The sequence below is a fragment of the Dendrobates tinctorius genome, unplaced genomic scaffold (assembly GCF_039654945.1).
Source record: "Dendrobates tinctorius isolate UK_male_01 unplaced genomic scaffold, ASM3965494v1 ptg000046l, whole genome shotgun sequence".
Taxonomy (NCBI): Eukaryota; Metazoa; Chordata; class Amphibia; order Anura; family Dendrobatidae; genus Dendrobates; species Dendrobates tinctorius.
This window is the reverse complement of record NW_027361714.1, coordinates 26,789-47,500: the sequence shown is the minus strand read 5'-3', so window position 1 is coordinate 47,500 and position 20,712 is coordinate 26,789. Positions and strand designations below refer to the sequence as shown.

The 20,712-nt window shown below is 45.3% G+C and overlaps 1 protein-coding gene across 2 annotated transcripts in view; it reads right to left on the bottom strand.

Moving 5' to 3' along the window:
- Positions 1–20,712, bottom strand: part of PPIL4 (peptidylprolyl isomerase like 4) — a 47,829-nt gene that overhangs the window by 2,341 nt on the left and 24,776 nt on the right. The window contains exons 8-12 of one of the 2 annotated variants that reach the window (XM_073575649.1): positions 13,530–13,654; positions 10,900–10,966; positions 10,708–10,819; positions 8,946–9,042; positions 1,350–1,485 (exon numbers count right to left, since the gene is read on the bottom strand). In XM_073575649.1, the coding sequence (XP_073431750.1) occupies positions 1,350–1,485; positions 8,946–9,042; positions 10,708–10,819; positions 10,900–10,966; positions 13,530–13,654 (537 nt within the window). Of the gene's footprint in view, positions 1–1,349; positions 1,489–8,945; positions 9,043–10,707; positions 10,820–10,899; positions 10,967–13,529; positions 13,655–20,712 lie in introns of both variants that reach the window. The other variant, XM_073575648.1, reaches the window with a different exon arrangement.

Genomic DNA, 20,712 nt, shown 5'->3' with positions numbered 1-20,712 from the left:
TATCCCACATCATCCTGTCAGAGCCACCAGACTACTACCCCTAATATCCCACATCCTCCTGTCAGCCAGAGCTACCGGACAACTACCACTAATATCCCACATCATCCCGTCAGAGCCACCGGACTACTACCCCTAATATCCTGCATCATCCCACCAGCCAGAGCCACCGGACTATTACCCCTAATATCCCACATCATCCCGACAGCCAGAGCCACTGGACTACTACCCCTAATATCCCACATCATCCCATCAGCCTGGGGTCAGAGCCAGAGTGCGGAGTGGAACGGTCCTAACTTCCATACCGGGGATCCCTTTAAGAGAGACTGGGGTCAGAATCAGAGCGCTGAGAGATTTACCCTAACTTCTATACTGGGGATCCCTTTAAGAGGGGCCTGGGAGCAGAACCAGAGCTCTTAGTGGAATTGCTCTAACTTCCATACCAATGATTCCTTTGAGAGACCTTGGGGTCAGAACCACAGCGCTGAGTGGAACTGTCCTAACTTCCATACCGGGGATTCCTTTAAGAGAGGCCTGGTGTCAGAACCAGTGCGCTGAGTGCATTTGCCCTGACTTCCATACCAATGATCCCTTTTATAGAAGTCTGGGGTGAGAATAAGAGTGCTGAGTGGAATTGTCCTAACTTCCGTACAGGAGATCTCTTTAAGAGAGCCTGGGGTCAGTACCAGAGCATTTGAAGGCAATTGCACTGACTTCCATACCGAGGATCCCTTTAAGAGAGGCATGGGGTCAGAACCAAAGCACTGGATGGATTTGACCTGCCTTCCATACCGGAGATCCCTTTAAGAAAGACCTGGGGTCAGTACCAAAATGCTGAGTGGATTTGCCCTAACTTGCATACCAATAATCCACAGGAGGGGGGATTCATTTCTGTCATGTGCTCTGTGTTCCTGTCTGGGGGGCAGACAATAGCTGGGAGCTTATGTTCCCGGGGATGCTAGATTTCTCCCACCATGTCAGTGTCTGCTGAGGTGTTGTCAAGTGGAAAAACTTGCTCATAGCAACCAATCACAGCTCTGCTTCTTTTGAAAAGCTCTGGTGAAAAGAAAGATGCTTCTTGATTGGTTGGTGATACACACATACATTCACTTTTATATATAGAGATTGCAGATCAGTGGACATCGACCTCCCATCTCTACCACAGAGGGATAAATGCAGTCCTACACATCAGCATTCCTGCCCACCTGCTGAGCTGGTAACCCAAAGCGGCTTTATTAATTTGAATTTGGCTTTGTTGTAGATTTCCGCACACTGGATGAATGAGAGCATTGCTGCGAGCGGAAAATCAGTGATGGCGTGTCAATGTACAATCAGAATACATGTTAGAATACCTTTGACTTTTTCATCCTATGGTCATCTTCATCATCATCAGAGTAGTAGCGCTTCTTATCTTTTTTGTGCTTAGAAGGATGTCGCTGATCACTGCTGGTGTCTTTTACATCGTCATCCAATACCAGCTCATATTTGCTGCTAAGATAGTTAAGAATTGTATTGACAAGGAAACTATTTGCTTATTTGATGAGTTACATAACTACGGTAAGCGCTGAGCAAAACTGAGAATTTTGTTGATGGGCAGGTTTAGACCCCATTTACACGAACAAGTTTTAAGTGGCTTCATGGGGCAAAAAAATGGAGTCTACAAGGATGCTATCCATTTTGCTTCCATCTGCTCCATGTTTCTCATTGACTAATACTAGTTGAATTTCGAGAAACCTTTAAGTTTTTTTAGACAAAAACGGATGACAAGTGGTTAAATAAAATGGATACCTTGGCCACAAAACAGCCTAAAGGTGTGAATTATACTACTGATATCATGCTTATTTTATATTAGCGATGATAGGTATTCATGTATTATTTTGTAGCTTATTTATAATTGTGTTTTTTTTATTTGTGTCACATGGTTAGTGTGCATTGTCTGAAATATGTCTTCCAATGATATTTTCTATCCTCTATGACTAAGGGTGACATCAATGCCAGAAACGTCAGAGCGTTTCGGCATTTATCATCCGTATGTGGAAATTTTAATCTTTAAGAAATAAAGTTTTAAGTTTTATTTTATAGATATGCCGATCCGTTGTCTTTTGCACATAACTTGCAATTGACTGTTAGATGGTGGAAGGAGTCCAACTGCTATGATCCCCACCATACACAGCTCAACATACAGATGGATTTCTTCTTTTCATTCCTCTGTTAGCACACAGTGAAACGCACACAGAAAATTGTACAAAAGTACAGAGCAGTGTAGATGTAAATACAGCTCTGGGGCAGATAAAACACTTGTAGAAAACACGATCTTTATGTGCCTTCTTTTTCTTGTGTTCGTACTATACTCCTTGTCCCTCGCCATAGAGTATAATAGGCTATACTGGCAGTCTGACTTGTCTTGTTTTAACCAAAACCAAGCTGCGTGGATGATGAATTCAGGAGGCAAGTTGAAGGGGAAAGAAACGTCTCATAAGTGGAGAAAGTCGTAGTTACTCACCGGTTAACGGTATTTTTCGGAGTCCATGACAGCACCACCTGAGAGAGGGGATCCGCCCTCCAGGAACAGGAAATCCTACAGATACATAAGGGCGGCACCTCTCCCACGCATCAGTTGGTTTACAGAGCACAAGAGGACCACAAAGGTTAATAGCATAATTTATATACAATACTCTTACACGACTATTAATTACCCGTGTACATGTAAGAGGAAGAAGTGCACACCCAAATTAAACTAAAGGGAGGGAATATACGGGTGCGGTCACGGACTCCGAAAAATACCGTTAACCGGTGAGTAACTACGACTTTATTCGGTCGTCCATGACAGCACCACCTGAGAGAATTACAGAGTAATAATTACTTTAGGGAGGGACTACAGCCTGCAGAACCCTGACACCAAAGGAGAGGTCTGAGGAAGCACCCAGGTCTAGTGTATAATGGTTGTAGAAGGTGCTCGGAGAGGACCAAGTAGCTGCCTTACATATCTGGTCGATCGAGACCTCCGATCTCTCTGCCCAAGAGGTTGCCATGGCCCTGGTGGAATGCGCCCTCAGCTTGCCAGGGGCCGGTTTGCCATTTGAGGTGTATGCCAATGAAATGGCCTCTGTTATGAGTTCATTTTCTCCTTCACCTCTGATGTCTGATGAACTCCCTCTGCTGGTGAAAGAAGGTAGTGAAATTGATCTGGATGGGAAGAACCTGTCATCTGAACAGGTGGAGTGTGATTGGACATCCTGAGTCTCTGAGAGGATATAAGGCAGCAGACGCCCTGCAGGCTAAGTTTTTGCTCTGCTATTTTTCCATGAGATTTTGTCTGTTTACTTAGTGTTTGTGTTCAGCCTGCCCTGGTTGGGACGGGCTGAACTCCATTTTTGTCTCTGATCAGTTGATCTCTTTCCTCTGTCTTCAGAATATACCTGAGTGCTGATATAGTGATTTTGAAGTCTAGTGACTTCAGGGCCTTTTCTATCAGACGTGTTGGACATTATTTTTGGCAGGGTTTTTTGCGTGATTGCAGCCAGCATCTTTTCTGTCCTTTCCTATCTAGTTAGTTGGGCCCCATCATTTGCTCAGCCTGTCTTTCTGTCTGTGTTTGTGTTTTCATCTGTTTTTCACCGACAATACATGTTGGGGGCTGTCTATTGCTTTGGGGTCTGCTCTGGGGCAGTTTAGATCTCCCCTTTCTTTCTTTAGGCTTATTTAGCTCTCCGGCTGTGACGAGGGGTCTAGGGCACCGTAGGAACCCCCACGCTACTGTTAGTTGTGGTGAATAGGATCAGGGGTCTGCAATCCGCTAGCTACCAACCTCTCCTGTTTTTTGGACTTAGCTTTTGTTTTTTCCTCCTCCGGTGACTCATTCATAACAGGCCTCCCTAATCCATCTCGCTAGCGAGCTTTTTGAAGCCCTAAGGCCCTTTCTAGTGCCCTGATAGGAAATAAACAAGGCATTATCTTTTTTTCAGGGGTCGGTAACTGCCAGGTACTCTAGGAGACATCTCCTAACGTCTAGCGTGTGTAATTTCCCTTCCTTATCGTTCGTGGGATTAGGGAGGAAGGATGGAAGAACTATCTCCTGAGTTCTATAGAAACTGGAGGCTACTTTAGGCAGGTATGCTGGATCAGGTGTAAGAAATACCCGGTCGTCCCTGAATTGTATGTAAGGAGGAAGTCTAGACAGCACCTGGATGTCACTAACTCTCCGGGCTGATGTCAACGCTACCAGGAGAACCACTTTAAAAGGGACAGGTTTTTTGTGGAAGCTGATGAAATTGGCTCAAACGGGGCCTCTGTCATGGCCGTAAAGACTAGGTTTAGATCCCATGGCATAAAATTTATTTCTCACTACCGGTCTGGACCTACCTGTTGCTTTAATAAACCTATTGATCCAATAGTTACTGGCGATGTTGCAGTTGAAAAGCGCCCCTAGAGCCGACAACTGTACCTTAAGGGTGTTGGTGGAGAGTCCCATGTCCAGACCTCTTTGTAAGAACTCTAAAATCTGTGCTATGGGAGTGGGCTGCCCAGCTACTACCCCTGAACCCTGAAGGAATCTTTTCCAGATTCTAACGTAGATTTTGGTTGTAATCGGTTTTCTGCTTTTGAGCAGGGTGTTAATTAGGGCCTGGGAGAAACCTTTCTCCTTTAGTAGTGCCCGTTCAAAATCCACGCCGTCAGATGTAGGCCAGCTACCTGAGGATGGTAAACTGGGCCCTGGGATAGGAGGTCTGGGATGTTTGGTAGGACCCAAGGGTCGGACACCGACATGGTCCTGAGGCATGAGAACCATGCCCTCCTGGGCCAAAATGGGGCAATCACTATAATCCTTGCTTTGTCCTTCCTGACCTTCCTCATCACCAGGGGTGTAGAGCCAGGGGAGGGAAGGCATATGCTAGCCCGAAGTCCCATTTGACCAGAAGAGCATCTACTGCCAGAGGATTCTCCCTGGGATTTAGAGAGCGGAACTGAGGCACCTTCCTGTTCTCTTTGGTGGCGAAGAGGTCCACTTCTGGCTGCCCCTATTTTTGTACGATTCGGTCGAAGATCGACGTTTTTAAGGACCATTCTCCCTGCTTTAGGAAGTCTGCTGTGGGGTTTTCTTTTCCTTTTATGTGCAGAGCTGTTAAAGACAGGAGATGTTGCTCTGCCCATTGGAACAGCCGTTCTGCTACCTCCATCAGGGGCCTGGAACGAGTCCCACCTTGATGGTTGATGTAAGCCACGGTGACCTGATTGTCGGAGAATATTCGAACATGGTGACCCTGTAGATACACAAAAAGGTTTTTGACTGCCTGCTTTACGGCTGTTAGCTCTTTCAGGTTGGAGGACATTCCCAACCGATGGCATTCCCACAGGTCCTGGATCAAGATTTCCCCCATGTGGGCCAACCAACCCGTAGGGCTTGCGTCCGTGGTGACTACCCGGGTTACGTTATATTCCCAGGGCACCCCTCTGGCTAGATTGTTCTCGTCTAGCTACCACTCAAGGGATCTCAAGGTATGTTGGGATAGAGTCAACTGGCCTTCTAGATAACCACCCAGGATCTTTTGATGGCGTAAAACCTCGCCCTGTAGCACCCTTGTATGGAGCTGGGCCCATCGGACCGCGGGGATGCAGGATGAGAGAGAACCCAGGAGGGACATTGCTTTCCTGAGGGACATGGTAGGGCTATTGGAGGCGTTCAAGACCTGCTGACGTAGGCAAACTAATTTTTCGGGTGGAAGACGACACTCCTGAGTCTGCGAGCCTAGGGTTAAGCCCAAGAACTGCTGGACTTTCATGGGCTGTAGGCGGGACTTATTAATGTTTAATAGCCACCCTAACCGCTCCAGAGCTGATTTTGCTTTTTGCAATTGATCCAGACAATGGACTGCTGTTTTGCCTACAATAAGGAAGTCATCCAGGTAAGGGATTACTAGGATGTTTGCTTCCTGCAGATGGGCCACAACCTCTGCTATAACTTTAGTAAACACCTGGGGGGCGACTACTATACCAAAGGGAAGTGCGACATATTGAAAATGCTGTAACGACCCCTGCAAATGAATGCCACTCTAAGGAAACGCTGATGAGACGCATAGATGGGTATATGGTAATAAGCGTCTTTTAAATCCAACACCACCATAAAACAATTTTCAAACAATAATTTTATTGTGGAACTGATCGTTTCCATTTTGAAAGGTCGAATCACCAGATATCTGTTGAGTGCCTTCAGACTGATTATGGTCCTATAAGAATTATCTGGTTTACGGACCAAAAATAGGGGGGAGTAGAAGCCTTCGCCCTTCTCCGCCTCTGGTACCTTTATCAGTACTCCTTTCTGACATAGGTCAACAACTTCGGTCTCTAGGGCAGTCTGTTCCGCCAGGGAAGACCTGAGCGGGGTGACCCTAAAACTGTTCTGGGGGACACAGGCAAATTCTAGCTTTAGGCCTGAGGCTATCAACCCCAGGATTCAGTTACTGTTTGAGATCCGCGACCAGGCTTGGCAGAAGGCCGATCGTCTACCTCCCACCGGGGCCTCTAGTCATTGGGGAGGTTTCTTGGTCTCACGGGATGGTTCCTGGCGTCCCCCTCCAAACATAAACCCGGTACCTTTTTTCTTTTTATCTTCCCATCTGCCCCGGTCCCTGGATGACCTCCTCCAAAAAAATCTCTTCCTAGCAAAGGGTCGTCCATAGGAAGGGGTGGGCAGGGAAGGGAATTTCTTTTTATCGTCGCCAGCCTTCTCCAGGAGTTCATCTAGGACTGGTCCGAATAGATATTCCCCCTCACACGGGATGGAGCAAAGCCGGGATCTGGCCTGGATATCCCCGGGCCAGCATTTCAGCCATATAGCCCATCGGGCTGCATTTAATAGCCCTGCGGCCTTGGCCGCCATTCTTGCGGAATCTGCCGAAGCGTCAGCTAAAAAGGCTGCCGCATCCTGGATGGTAGGTAGGGTTTTCAAGATAGATTCCCTCGAGGCTCTGTCCTCTAACTGCGTTTCCAGTTGGTCCAGCCAGACCATCATAGATCTGGCTGTGCAGGTAGCTGCTATTGCCGGTCTCAGGGCACCAGCTGACATTTCCCATGTTCCTTTCAAGTAGGAGTCCGCCTTTTTATCCAGCGGATCCTTTAAAGAGACCATGTCATCAAAGGGGATAGCGGATTTTTTGGACGCCTTAGCCACTGCTGCATCCAATTTCGTGGCTTTGTCCCATTTATTTACCACAGGGTCCTCAAAGGGATATCCCCGTTTAAAACCTGTTGGTAGGGAGCCTTTCCTTTCTGGTTTCCTCCATTCCCTATTAATCAAATTTTGGACCTTGTCGTTTAACGGGAATGACTTACGTTTCCTGGGGTCTAAACCCCCGAACATTAGGTCCTGCGCTGACCGTTCTGGTTTTGTGTCCGTTACCCCCATGGTAGCCCTGACTGCCTTGACTAGTTTGTCCACTTGTACCAAACCTAGGCAGAAACAACTGGCGTCTTCCTCTGAAGAGGACGCAGACGCGGAGGTGGAGGGTTCTGAGGAGTCTTCATTTCCTCTAGGGTCAGCTGAAGAGCCTGACCCTGAGAAACTCGCTCTCTTTCTCTTCCTAGATGACTCCCCCTGGGGTACGGATTTTAGGGCTTTAACCTCCATCCTGATAATTTCCCTTAGACTTGTAGCGAAGTCAGGGGCTTCTTCCGCCACCTACAGGAGGGGAGACAGAGTAAGGAAGTATGCCCGGTAATTTTTTGGGACTACGCCTCCCCCCTTTCTTTTTTTTTACCGTCTGCATGACTGGCATAGCCTTTTAGGGTAGGCATCTGGCAAGGGGCATTTGCAAAGGGCGTATTCCCTGTATTTCGCCTTGTCAGCGCATTTCTTCCCGTATAAGAGGAAAACATAAGGGGAACACTGCATCAGGGCACAATCACGAAGATCTCTTACCCTGAGCAGAAGGCGTAGGTACCGGATCACGGGGGGGGGCGAGCTGGATCCTTCGGCCTGGAGGAACTTCTATGGCCGGATTGTCCAGTTCGCTTTTTCTTTTGCTGGGAGCTGCTTTGGGACCTCTCTGAGGTACGTTCCTGCTCTCGGTCCAGCTGGGCCACGGGAGCCTCTGGCTCGTCCATTCCTGCACCTAAGCCGAAGCCGCTCTGCAGTGCTTCTGTGCCCCTTTCTTCCCCCAGGCAATCTGGGTTCACAGGTGTCATGGCCAGGGGCTGATTGTCGCCCCCTCCCCCCTTTCCCACCGACGTCCATGGGTACTCCCCCCCCCCCCCCCCGTGCGCTGCCTCCCCCGCCGCTCTGTCGGCGCCCGCGCCGCTGCACCCAGCGACGCACGGGGAGAAAAAGCCGGCCGGCATCCGACTTCCGGCCCTGCCGACCATGTCACTTCCGGTCTGAGGGGACGCGCAGGCCACCTGCACCACCCGACCCCGCACAGCGCTCCCCGCACGCCACCGAGGCACAGCTGCATGCCCCCGACCGTGGCCCGGACGAAGGGAGACTGCACCAGCAGGACCAAGGACCGCCGGACCCCGCTCCCACCTGCCCCGCACACTGACGTGGAACCCTACCCGGGCCACCTTGGCGCTTCCAGGGGACTCCGCACTGACCGAGGTAGGAGACCCCCCTGCTACCCGAGTCGGACAGCCGGCCTGGGGATTCCTTCATCCATGATGGCATGATCTGTAGGGAATCCTGTCCTCCAGGAACAAGAAACCAACTGATGCGTGGGAGAAGTGCTGCCCTTATGCATCTGTAGGATTTCCTGTTCCTTGAGGGCGGATCCCCTCTCTCAGGTGGTGCTGACTTGGACGACTGAATAAAATAGGTTTCTCAGATCAGATACATTACAAAGTTATTTATATTTGCATGTTCTATTGATTTATGCAAATTTGTTGAAAGTATAGTTTTAAATCAAGATTTTTTTCAAATAATTTAAATGGTCTAAAATATTTAGATTGTTGTAGGATACTCTTGTTTGGGTTTTGCTTGGTCCTTCAATGCAAGCTTGGAAGATTTCCCTGCATCCTTTTCATATTCTTTGAAATCATCTTTGGTATATTTTCCACCTGAAAAATAAAATCTGAATCACTTTCAGCTCCTTAGGGATCTGACACATGCATCTTCTGCTTGGTTAAAGGGAATCTGTCAGCAGGTTTTTTGCTACCTCATCTGAGAGCAGCCTGATGTAGGCAAAGAGAAGTGCGTTAACCAGCCCTATCAACGCATAATGTTGACGGGCTGCGTTAACGCTATAGCATAACGCGATATGCGTTATGCTATACTGCTAACGCTGATGAATCATCAGCACTAGCTGTGATGGAGCCTCAGATGCGGCAGGCCGCGTCTGAGGCTCCGTCAGTGCTTAACGGCACATCGCGAACGCGTGCTGCTTTACGGAATACGTTGCGATGCGCCACATAATGGTGGTGTATGGCAGCGTTAACGGACTGCGTTACACAGCAGTGTAACGCAGTCCGTTAAACGGACTGCCACAGCGCAGTGAGAACCCGGCCTTAGATTATTGGGTACAGCCATTCTGAAACACTCAGAGCTTTTAGATTCAGAATGAAGCAGAGCTGAGAAAGCTAAATCCGCCCACACCAGGCACTCCATATACAAAGTCCATAGACAATGAGCTGCTTATCACAGGGGAAGGTGGTGTTGCTGGACTAGTGTAGTTCAGCAATGTTAATCTCTAAATGATAAATTTTTCACAGTTAGTAAACAGCACTCAGTTTGATAGTGACTCTGAATTCTGTGTTTCAGCCTCTATCTCCTGTTGTCTTCAGATTACATAGCAAAACCCAGCTGACAAACTCTCTTTAATATCATTACTCATGTTGTAAGGCCTGATAAAAGGTAGGCTATTTTACTAACTTCCCATTTGTTTTAAATCATCACACATTAGAATTGCGTTTTTCTCACAATTAACTCAAAGTATGCTGGAAAAATAGATTTTACCTCCATGTTACAAAAATAGCCTTTGCTCTTAAAACATTTGCTCCTGTTACTACTCCTGAGATATGGTGTTCCCTTCGCTGTATATAGTGTGATCCTCAAGACTTCTCTATGGCAGTCGTCTTGTGGACCATGCACCACACATGGCTAAAAAAGACTAGATTTATATACAGGGGAAAAAAAAGGTCATATATCAGAAGTGAAAAGACAAGAACTAAGGAAAACCTATGCTAGATTCAGAACAATAGCATTTGTCCTATGTAAAATTTACATATTTATGGCAAGTGACAGGTCCTAAGTGAGTAGCTAGAGCGGTGATGAGTGCTGTTAAGGTGTCGTCACTGCTTTAGCGACATTACCGGGACCACAGCAGCGACGGAAAGCCAACGTTAAATCCAGAAATTACATAATGAGTTTGTTATTTTACGTACTCTACACATTTTTTCACCACTTAACTGAAAATGGACATCCGCTTTAACATAAAAATCTGATTTAAACATTAGACAACTTTCTAATAGCTCATTCTTTTTTAATGCAAGTCCATTCAAGACGTATAGTTATCTCATGGAGGCTTAACAAGATAATACAAAATTTGCTAACGAGGTATGTAAAAATGAGTCTTCTAAGCTGGAAAAACCACTTTTACATGTATCCTTTGAACCATAATAGCCTAAAGTCAGACTCACAAAAGAAGATATACTTGTTTCATCACCCATGCAATCATACTCACATAGTTACAACAAAACAAAATTTATTATAACTTAGTACAGTACCTTTTCCTTTCCATTTTACTTTAGCAACAGACTGACTAAAATCTACATGAATGCGCCTGTCATCAATAAGTACATTATCCATTTTGAAATAGGCCTTTTCACAGTCTTCTTCCTGAGAATGAGTAAGATATTACTTTGTCGTTATATATCCACATTACCATGAGACTATAATGTGCAAAATAAAAATTATACCTTTTCAAACTCAATAAACGCGTAACATAGCGATTCCCCAGTCTTCCAGTCCCGTATTATTTCACAGCTAATGTAGGAAACAAAAGCCATATATGAGCTAGCTTTATATCCATATTGCTAATTTCAACTTTTTCTCTGTTACAGTACTGGTCAGAAGTTTAGACACACGTGTTTATGCAATGCCTTTCCTTGTTCGTATTGGAATGTGCACATTGTAGATTCAGACCAAATACAACATACCACAAAGGGACACATACTGAAACAAGGAGTAAAGAAACACCTATGAAAAAAAAAACAGAATTTGCGTTAAACATCATATTCTGCAAACGGCATCCCACCAAATCCCCTTTTATGCTGATGACTGCTTTACGCCCCCTTTGGCATTCTCTAAGCAGCTTCATCAGGTAGACACCTGGAATGGCTTTGAAGGAGATACAGGAGGTGATGAGCACTTGTTGTGCTGCTTTGACTACTCTGCAGTCCAAATGATCCCAAACCATCTCAATTGGATTGTATTTGGTTGATTGTGGAGGCCATGTTATCTGACACACAATCCATTCCTTGCATAGCCTAGAAATGTTTTGAGTCACTGTCCTAATGCAACACAAATAATTGTCTCACCATGTGCAAACCGAAAGGGATGGCATATATGTGCAGAATGCTGTGTTAGCTATCCTGGGTAAATGTGCCTTGAATTTAGAATTAACTACCCACAGTGTCACCAGAAAAACATACCAACATCATCACACCGCCTTCTCATGCTTCATGATGGTCACTATACATTAAGAAACCATCCATTTACCTTTTCTGTGTCTCACAAAAACATGTCAGATGGTACCAAAAATATCGAAATTTTAAATCATCAGACCACAGTAGAGATTTCTACTGATCTAATGTCCAGTCTTTGTGTTGCTTGGTCCAAATTCAAACAAGTCTCTTTTCCTTGTTTGAGGTTCTCAGTAGCGACTTCTTTGCCGCAATCAGACCATAAACGCAAGCAGATGTTGATCTGTGTCTGCCACTTGATGTTTGTGAATCATTTAAGAGGGCTGTTATCTGAGGTACTTTTGATTTGTTTCTCAGGCTTGTAACTTTGATGAACTTATCCTCTGCAGCTATGGCAATTCAAGGTCTTCCTTTCCTAGTATGGTCCTCATGAGTGCCAGTTTCATCCCAACAAATGATGGTTTTCACGACTAACATCTCAGTCAAGGAAAAAAAAAAAAAAAAAACCAAATGGATCTCAGAAAATGGTGACACAAACCAATTTTTTTAACTTCTGATAGTGATTTAAAAAAAAACAAACAAACCAAACATTTTAAAAACACAATAGATGTTTGGTATATCATTGTAATCATACTGACCTGGAAAATCATGATGACCAGTCATTTAACCATACAATTATTATTATTACAATGAAAGCAGTTACCAAAACGCTTCAAGTAAATGGAGTTTAGTCATTGCAGGTTTATACTGCAATGTAGGGAGGGGGTGCCATTTCAATGGTCGCTTCAGTTAGCAGGAAAGTCAGAACTGTCCCTGCCAGCAGTCTTTCATGACACTCCACATCTCAATATCACACAGCAGTCACCAACAAAATTACTCTGCATGCCGATCCTAAACTTTAGCCTCCCTCATCCTTTTTGCAAACACCCAGAAGGGGAGGAGAGGAGTGACATCAGACACATGTAAGCAGATCCCTTCCGCATTTACCCCATTCATAACTGTGGGCTAGCAAGATACTTGGGTTTTCATGACAAATATCAGTTGCTCTCTCTAGTGTTTAAAAGTCGAAAATATAAAAACTTTAAATATTTTCCAAAGTTTATACCATTAAAAAATATATTTAAAAAAAATTCATACATTAATATTTCACTGTGCTTTTTTTTTTTTTTTAACATTTTTTCAAGACACATTCCCTTTAAAAGTAATGATGCACTGTAATTTCTCTTCATTTGAGTGGTTCATAATATACCCTGGCTTAGAACAGTTGTGGAATAGGGCTCAGCCCTGTACAGAACTGTGTACCAACATGGTCTCTGCAAAACACACCTGATGGTGGTAAACACATTCTGAAGTGTGGCGATTCCACAAATGAACTCTTGATGATGCATACATGTTCATTAGAAGCCATTTAGGGTGATGTCCTGATGAAGCTGCTTGAGAATGCCAAAAGGGTGTAAAGCTGTCATAGTAAAATGGGGGTACCCTGAGGAATCTAAGGTTTAACACATCCTGGTTTGCTGCACAGGTTTCTTTACTCCTTTTTCCATAAGTGTTCATTCATGCCATTTGCTGCCTTCAGTCAATCTTCAAGTGTCCCGGCAAAAAAAATTTACAAGTTCAATGAAACCACAAAATCTTAACATTCAAGTGTTTTATTGTGGATATTTAGTTACAGTTAATAATAATATTTTGTCATATCACCCTTACATTTTATCACTATCTGCAGTCATTTAGGCATGGATTCAGCAAGGCAGTTTTTCATTATCTCCATGAGAATAAATCACAATCATGAATTTATTTCCCCATCATAACTGCATACTTTCAATAGTACTATCAAATACATATATTCTCTCTGCACCTATGAAGTTAAGCTACTAATTTAGATGAGATGTTTAGGAGTATACCTCTTAATAGTGCCAAATCTTGAAAAGATGATCTCCAAATCTTCATCCGTTGTAACAGGGTTCAATTTACATACAAACAGAACATTTTCAGGAGGTTTTATATCTGCATCTGGTATATCACCGACCTTGAAGGGAAAAAAAAATGGTATTCTCTAACTAATGAATGGTTTATAGTCACATCTTAATAGTATAAAAGTGCAAATATCCTATCTGACATGATCAACAAGTCTGGATCCATAAAAACCCACTTTCAGTTGCTGGACAAGGAGGTAAGGCCATCTTCACACTAACATCATGCCTTGACCTCCTAAAGCCACCCATATGCCATCACTAAATGGAGCAGGCTCAGCAGCTAAAATTGCTCCATCTAGGGCAGGTGCCAGTTGTGTTACAGAGCTGATACCCAACAGTAACAGACGGCAATCAGAGCTAGCTTAAATGCCACTGACAAAGGGTATAAAAATGATTTAATATAATTTAGGAAAAAAATAAGAAATTTACTTAAAAAACCTACTCTTCTTGAGCTCGTTTCCTACCATAGTCCATTCAAAGCACAGAGGGCAGAGATTTCCTGTCTGTGCTCTAAAGAGTGATGTCATGAGAGGCGTGACCTGCAATCCTCAGCAAGTTGTGAGTGACTGGAGATGTGCACAGGGAGAGAACACACACATTGCAGGCTACACACAGGACAAGTAATCTTATCAGCTTGTGGGCCTTAGGATGGAGCTAGGTGTTCCAGAATGCTAGATTACGTTAGAATTATTACATAGCTCATTGCTCACCCACAATACACTGAGCCTGCGTGTTTCCAGTGTCAGCACCTGTAACAGAGTCTCAGGACAGTGACTACTAGGTGAAGGGGGAAGAATGGTAAAAATGGGAAAAAACGTGCAGCAATTTATCCATCTTCAGACAGCAGAAGAGTCTCAGGGTGGTGCTTTGTATATGGAGTGGGTAGGCAAGATACAGCACTGTTTCTTGAGAAATGTAGTCAAGATGAACAGAGGGATAGTTGATATGAAGCACAGGATTTAAAAAATAAAACCACAAGAATGGCTGCAGTGGGCTTAAGGGGAGCAAAACAAAAACTAAAATAAAAAAAGTTAATGGGGTATAGGGACTCTGGGGCTTTTTTATGTGCCCAGAAAAACCCTTTAACTATGATTGCTGTTACAGAGAGATCCTGGCTCTATAAACAGGCCCACTCCACACACTTACAACCAACAGGCGCCGTGCAAATCTGTTTAGACAGGTTAAAAAAAGACATTTTGGAATCTAATGAAAGGTGAAAAGACTCCCAGTATGATCATGCGCCCTTGATTTCAATAGTAGAAATAAAGGGCATTCATGAAAACTTGAGCGAGGTGCGGAGGGCTGCAGACTACCTCTGTGAAACTCCGCCCACGGCCGCACCTCCTCCCGTCAGCTCCGCCTACCTCGGCATGTGGCGTGCGTACCCTATCTTTTGCATTGGGTACGCAGGCTGTGCCGATGTATGCAGATGCATCCGCATACATCGGAACGGCCTGCGTACTCAATTCAAAAGATAGGGTACGCACGCCACATGCCGAGGTAGGCGGAGCTGATGGGAGGAGGTTCGGCCATGGGTGGAGCTTCACAGAGGAAGTGTGCAGCCCTCCGCACCTCGCCCATACGCTAGTGTGAAACTAGCCTAACAAAGCAGGTTAACACTGCCAAAAGAACTGTAAATCTGACGTTGCGCAAGCTAATTGTTAGAAAGAGAATGTTTTTATATTTACACAGAAAGTGTAAAAAAAAACAAAAAACTTAAGATTCCAGTTTTTCCAATAAAAAGTGGTTTTACAAAAAAAAAAAAAAAAAATCATAAAAGAAATCCAGATTTTTCACTGCTGTATCTCTAATGATCTACATTAGAAACCTATACAACCAATAATGTAAAACTATCTAAAATGAAAACAATGCCAGAATTGCCGTTTTTGTTCATTGCCCCTCACAAAAGATAAAAGAAAATGTGATCAAAGAGTCACATTTACGGTACCAATAAAAACTGCAGGTTGTAATGCAAAAAACAAGTATGAAAAAAACCTCTCTAAACTTAAAAAATAAATTAATAAAAAGTCATCTATATCCACTACTAAATCCTATGATAGCGTTCTGGTGAAATGGAGCCATCACAGTTGTGATTACCCTATTAAACCGGGACTCGCTATTCTTCTCAGTGATTTATTTGCATTGTCTGTTCCCATTTAAGCATTACTATAAAAATGACAAACTCTAATTGTATCAAGCGTTTTATAGCTTTGAAATATAGCTAAATTAAAACTCATAATATAAAATGTTATCACTATTTATCCTATATGGTGAATACTTGGAAAAAAAAAATATATCAAGAATAACCCAACAGAATTGCTATTTTTTGTTCATCATAGTAGTATCAAAGTAGCATGTACAGCAAAAATCTACCAGTCACAAAGCTTTGTATGCAGAAAAACAACAGTTAAGTTATGGGTCTCAAACAAATGGTAAAAAAAAAAGTTGTTTTTTGTGTAAAAGTAGGAAGAAATGAAAAAATATGATTTATCATAGTATAGATGCAGAAAATTACTGTATATACTCATGCATAAGCCGAGATTTTCAGTACATTTTGTTGGGCTGAAAACGCCCCTCTTGGCTTATACACGAGTCATACGCCAGAAAGCCAGCGGGGGAGCAGAAGACTTCATACTCACTCTCTTGGCGTCTGCATATCAGGCTCTGCTACATCTCAGTCCTGGCATCTGCTTCTCTCTTCCTCTCTTCTTCCTGTGTGGTCATGTGACACCGCTCATTAAAGTAATGATATGGATGCGTCTCCACTCCCATAGGGGTGGAGCGCATATTCATTACTTTAATGAGCGGAATCACATGACGGCACAGGAAGAAGAGAGGAAGAGAGAAGCAGACACCAGGACTGAGATGTAGCAGAGCTGGATATGCAGACACCAGGAGGGTGAGCCATGCCATATTCACCTGTCCCCGTTCCACCGCTGCGCTGTCTCCCGGGTCCTCTGGCTGTGACGTTCAGGTCAGAGGGTGCGATGACGTGATTAGTGCGCGCCCTCTGCCTGAACAGTCACTGCAGAGAGACGGAGACACTGAGGAGCAGCGAAAAGAGGTGAGTGTGTCACTTTTTTTTTTTTCTAAGTTGCAGAAGCAATATATGGGGCATATATTATGTGAGGCAGTGACCGGAGTCATATGTGAGGGTCGCTATGTGTTCCCCAGGATGCGCTCAGAAGCATATTAGATCCGCTGGAGTGCCTTGTAGTCACAGCACTGTGACTCACAAGGCGGAATAAAAGTAAGTTGAACCTGGTCAAGTTATTTTTGACCAAGGAGTTTATTCAGGAAAACCCTGTATTGGCTTTTATTTTTTAAACAGTTTTGTTGCTTCCCGGCTGCGATCCAGAGAATACAGCGTGTTGTGCACTGTGAGAGTTTTTTTGGACATTAAACACACTTTTGTTTTTGAACTTGCTTGGGTCACTGCCTCATCACTGCATAGCGTGGACACCGCTGCTTTACATTTGGTTGGAGAATGCGGACAGTGTGAACTGAGACATACCCAAAGCGTGCTGCATGTCGTATATTAGGTCTGCAACGCTGCAGCTTAAGTCGACTGATAAGATGGAGGAAATACTGAGACAGCTGGCCACCTCGCAGGTGCGACAGCAGAAGCTGCAAGAGGAACAGCAGCAGACCAACAATTTAATTCTGCAGCAGATTACGGCTCTGCAAGAGGCAGGTTCCCCAGCCACCACATACTGTAACGACACTTTAGTGTCATGTATTTTTTCCTATTATCACACCTTCCGAACCATTCCAGAATCTGCTATTCACATATTGAATTCTGCTATGCCAGTGGTGTGGGTTTGCCCCCCGTTTTTCCTTTTGCCTGTCATGCCTGCGAATTTCTGCTCACTCACAGCCTGACACTGTCCACACCCCTTGTTCCCCCCCCAGCCTGCACACACACTCAGTGTAACCTGAGACACCAGTGAGGGATTTCCCTCCTCACAGCAGGAAGCTTCTTTGTCTTTCAACCATGTGAGGACTTCCTATAGACCATAACGGGAATCTAATCATTTGGTCATAAAGCGATGTGAGGTTGTGACAGAAAAATAAAAACTACATATCTGGGACGTGTGTCGACTAACCTTCATAGCCAGTGTTTTTCCCCGATTCCAGCTCTAACAGAACCAGAGAAATGGATTTCTCCTGAACCGAGTGGAATAACTAGTCCGAGTTTGGAATCATTGGAAAGCTAATTTCAATATAAGACGAATAAGGGTTCTGCCGATATTCTGCTAGGTTCTCAAGCCCAGTTTTGATCGTTATAAGTTTTCAGAACCAGATCTGTAACTCTGAGATAGGGGAGGACTGTCACAAGACGGCCCCTCTAGTGATGTCACAAGCCCAGGGGTATAAGTCACTTTCACACAGGACAGCCCTCATTCTAGCCTGGGAAACTGCTGCATGCAGACCCCTCAATGCATTGTGACGTTTTGCTCCTCCTACCAGCATGGTTCTGCCTAAGATGATTTAAGCAACATGTGAGTTTTATTTCTGCTCTTAATCCCCTTTTATTTGAATTCGCATTGTACATATTTTCATTGTCTCATATTGTAAAATCTTTTTATATTTTCTGTAAACACTACCTGTCTTTGGGAGAAAAATATAAAATTATTAGTTCAGTCTCCATGCTCTATACCGAACTTTTACGTGCCTGAAGTGATTGCGCTACTAATTTCGGTTGGCTTCATTTCCCTTTGTTAATTTAAATATTGAGAGAGAAAAATCGGAAGCTGGTGGCAGCAAAGGGGGTAGCGCTGGCAGTGACGGAAGGGGTTTTATAAGCTGATTGTGTGGCTGCGGCCAAAGCATAATTCCCTCTGCAGCGTGCCTAATAGCCAGTGCACAACAAGTAGCCCGTCCGGCGACTAATTATCCTTGGTGCAGTTCCCTGACTGACCTGAGGGTAAGGGGGGCACCGGAGAGCTGCGAGTTCTAAAGTGGAACTGAAAAGTGGGATATTCATAGATCCCTGCAGTTCGTGACATATAGCGGAGAGCAGTGGGATAACTCCAATAAGCCCTGAGGTAAATTGTTAGGGCAAAACTAGCTTGCTGTTTTTCATCACATTGTGACAGTGGTGGGATAACTAGGATATGCCACCCTGCACATGTGATCGTCGTGTGCCACCAAAGGTCAACAACCCCTAACCCTGACACATACAGATTGGAAGCCAGGTACAAGGTACGCTCAGAGCTGAGGAAGATAGCACCTGAGGATGACATGGAGGCTTTTCTCACCATTTTTGAACGCACTGCGGAGCAAGAGAGCTTGCCGGTGGCTCAGTGGGCTGAGGTGGTGGCCAACTTCTTGCCGGGAGAGGCACAAAAGGCCTACCTGGACCTCAGTCAGGACGATGTCCTGGACTATGGGAAACAAAGGTGAGATCCTTGCCCAACTGGGGGTTAATACATATGTGCGGGCCCAACGGGTGTTCCAGTGGTCCTTTTCTAAGACTCGCCCTGCTCGATCTCAAGCCTGTGACTTACTGCAACTGGTTAAAAATGGCTACAGCCTGAGACTTTAACCCCGATCCAGATGGTAGAGAGGGTGGTGGTCGACCAGCAGGTGAGGGCCCTGCCAGTCGCCATACAGCGTTGGGTGGGGCAAGGGGACCCATGCACTTTGGACCAGGTGGTAGGACTCGTTGAGCGGTATACAGCCACTCAAGACTTTATACGGGACACTGCCCCACTTCGGCTGTCACGTAAGGCCCCGTCAGCTCAGGAGCCTGGCAAAAATCCACAACCATCCACCAAGGCACATATGGATCGTGCCCGTACTGAGGGGATATCTCGGAAGGAGAGTGTCAACCGCCCCATGTCCCCTAACGTGGCCCCAAGGTTCCCTCGTGCCTCAGTTCTTAAGTGCTGGCGATGCCAAGAGCTTGGACATGTGGTTGCTAACTGCCCCCTAACAACCGAACCCATGGACTGCAGGTATACCCGCCGGGTATCTATGTATGCCCAGCCAGGCTGCCCTGCCACTACAGACCTTGCCGGTACCGAACCTCAGCCGTGCGAGGTACTTGTTAATGGGTACCAGACAGACGCACTCCTGGACTCCAGGAGTTTGGTGACCCTGGTACATGGGTCCCTGGTTGCCGGGGATAGACCTAATGGACGGAAGGTGGGGGTAGTGTGCATACATGGGGACCTCCAAGAGTACCCCCGACTGAGGAGGTTACGTTCTCCACCCCGTGTGGGGAGATAAAACAGGTTGTGGGAGTGGTAACGACTCTTCCGTATGGGACTGTATTAGGAAGAGACTTTCCCCTGTTCTGGTCCCTCTGGGAGACCAGGGTTAACTCTCTCAGGGTAAATAGTGTCCCGGGCGCAGAACCTGAAGATCCTGAGTCAGGGATAACTGCCGTAGGGGTAACCAACATAGGGACAGAGTATAACCCCGATAGGTTTCCACCAGAGGTATTGGCAGGAGAAGTTGAGGAGAACCCACCGATTCCTGAGCTGGAGGTATCACCTGGTAAGTATGGGACTGCCCAGCTCCAGGACCCCACTTTGACCGGGGCCAGGGAAAGAGTAATCGTGGTGAATGGGGTGGCTCAAAAACCAGGTGCAAGAGAGGGAGTTTCCCCGGATGGAGATCAACCATGAGTTACTGTACAGGGTTGATAAAATCAGGGATGAGATGGTAGAACAGCTGGTGGTGCCTCAATCCTATCGTCGGGAGGTGCTCGACATGGCTCACTCTCAAAAGCTGGGAGGGCATTTGGGGGCCAAAAAGACGTCAGAGCGCATATTACAGCGGTTTTTCTGGCCTGGTGTCTATGTTGAGGTCAAAAGGTATTGCGACATGTCCGGAGTGCCAACTAACCTCACCCACCACGAACTACCGAAGTCCATTGGTGCCTCTGCCCATTATAGAGGTACCTTTTGAGTGGATTACAATGGATCTGGTAGGACTATTGTAAAATCCGCCCGGGGCCACCAGCACATATTAGTAGTCGTAGATTATGCCACCCGTTACCCAGAGGCGATACCACTCCGCTACACTTCAGCTAAATAGCCCATGAACTATTCGCCATGTTCTGTCATCTAGGGCTACCCAAGGAGATCCTTACTGATCAAGG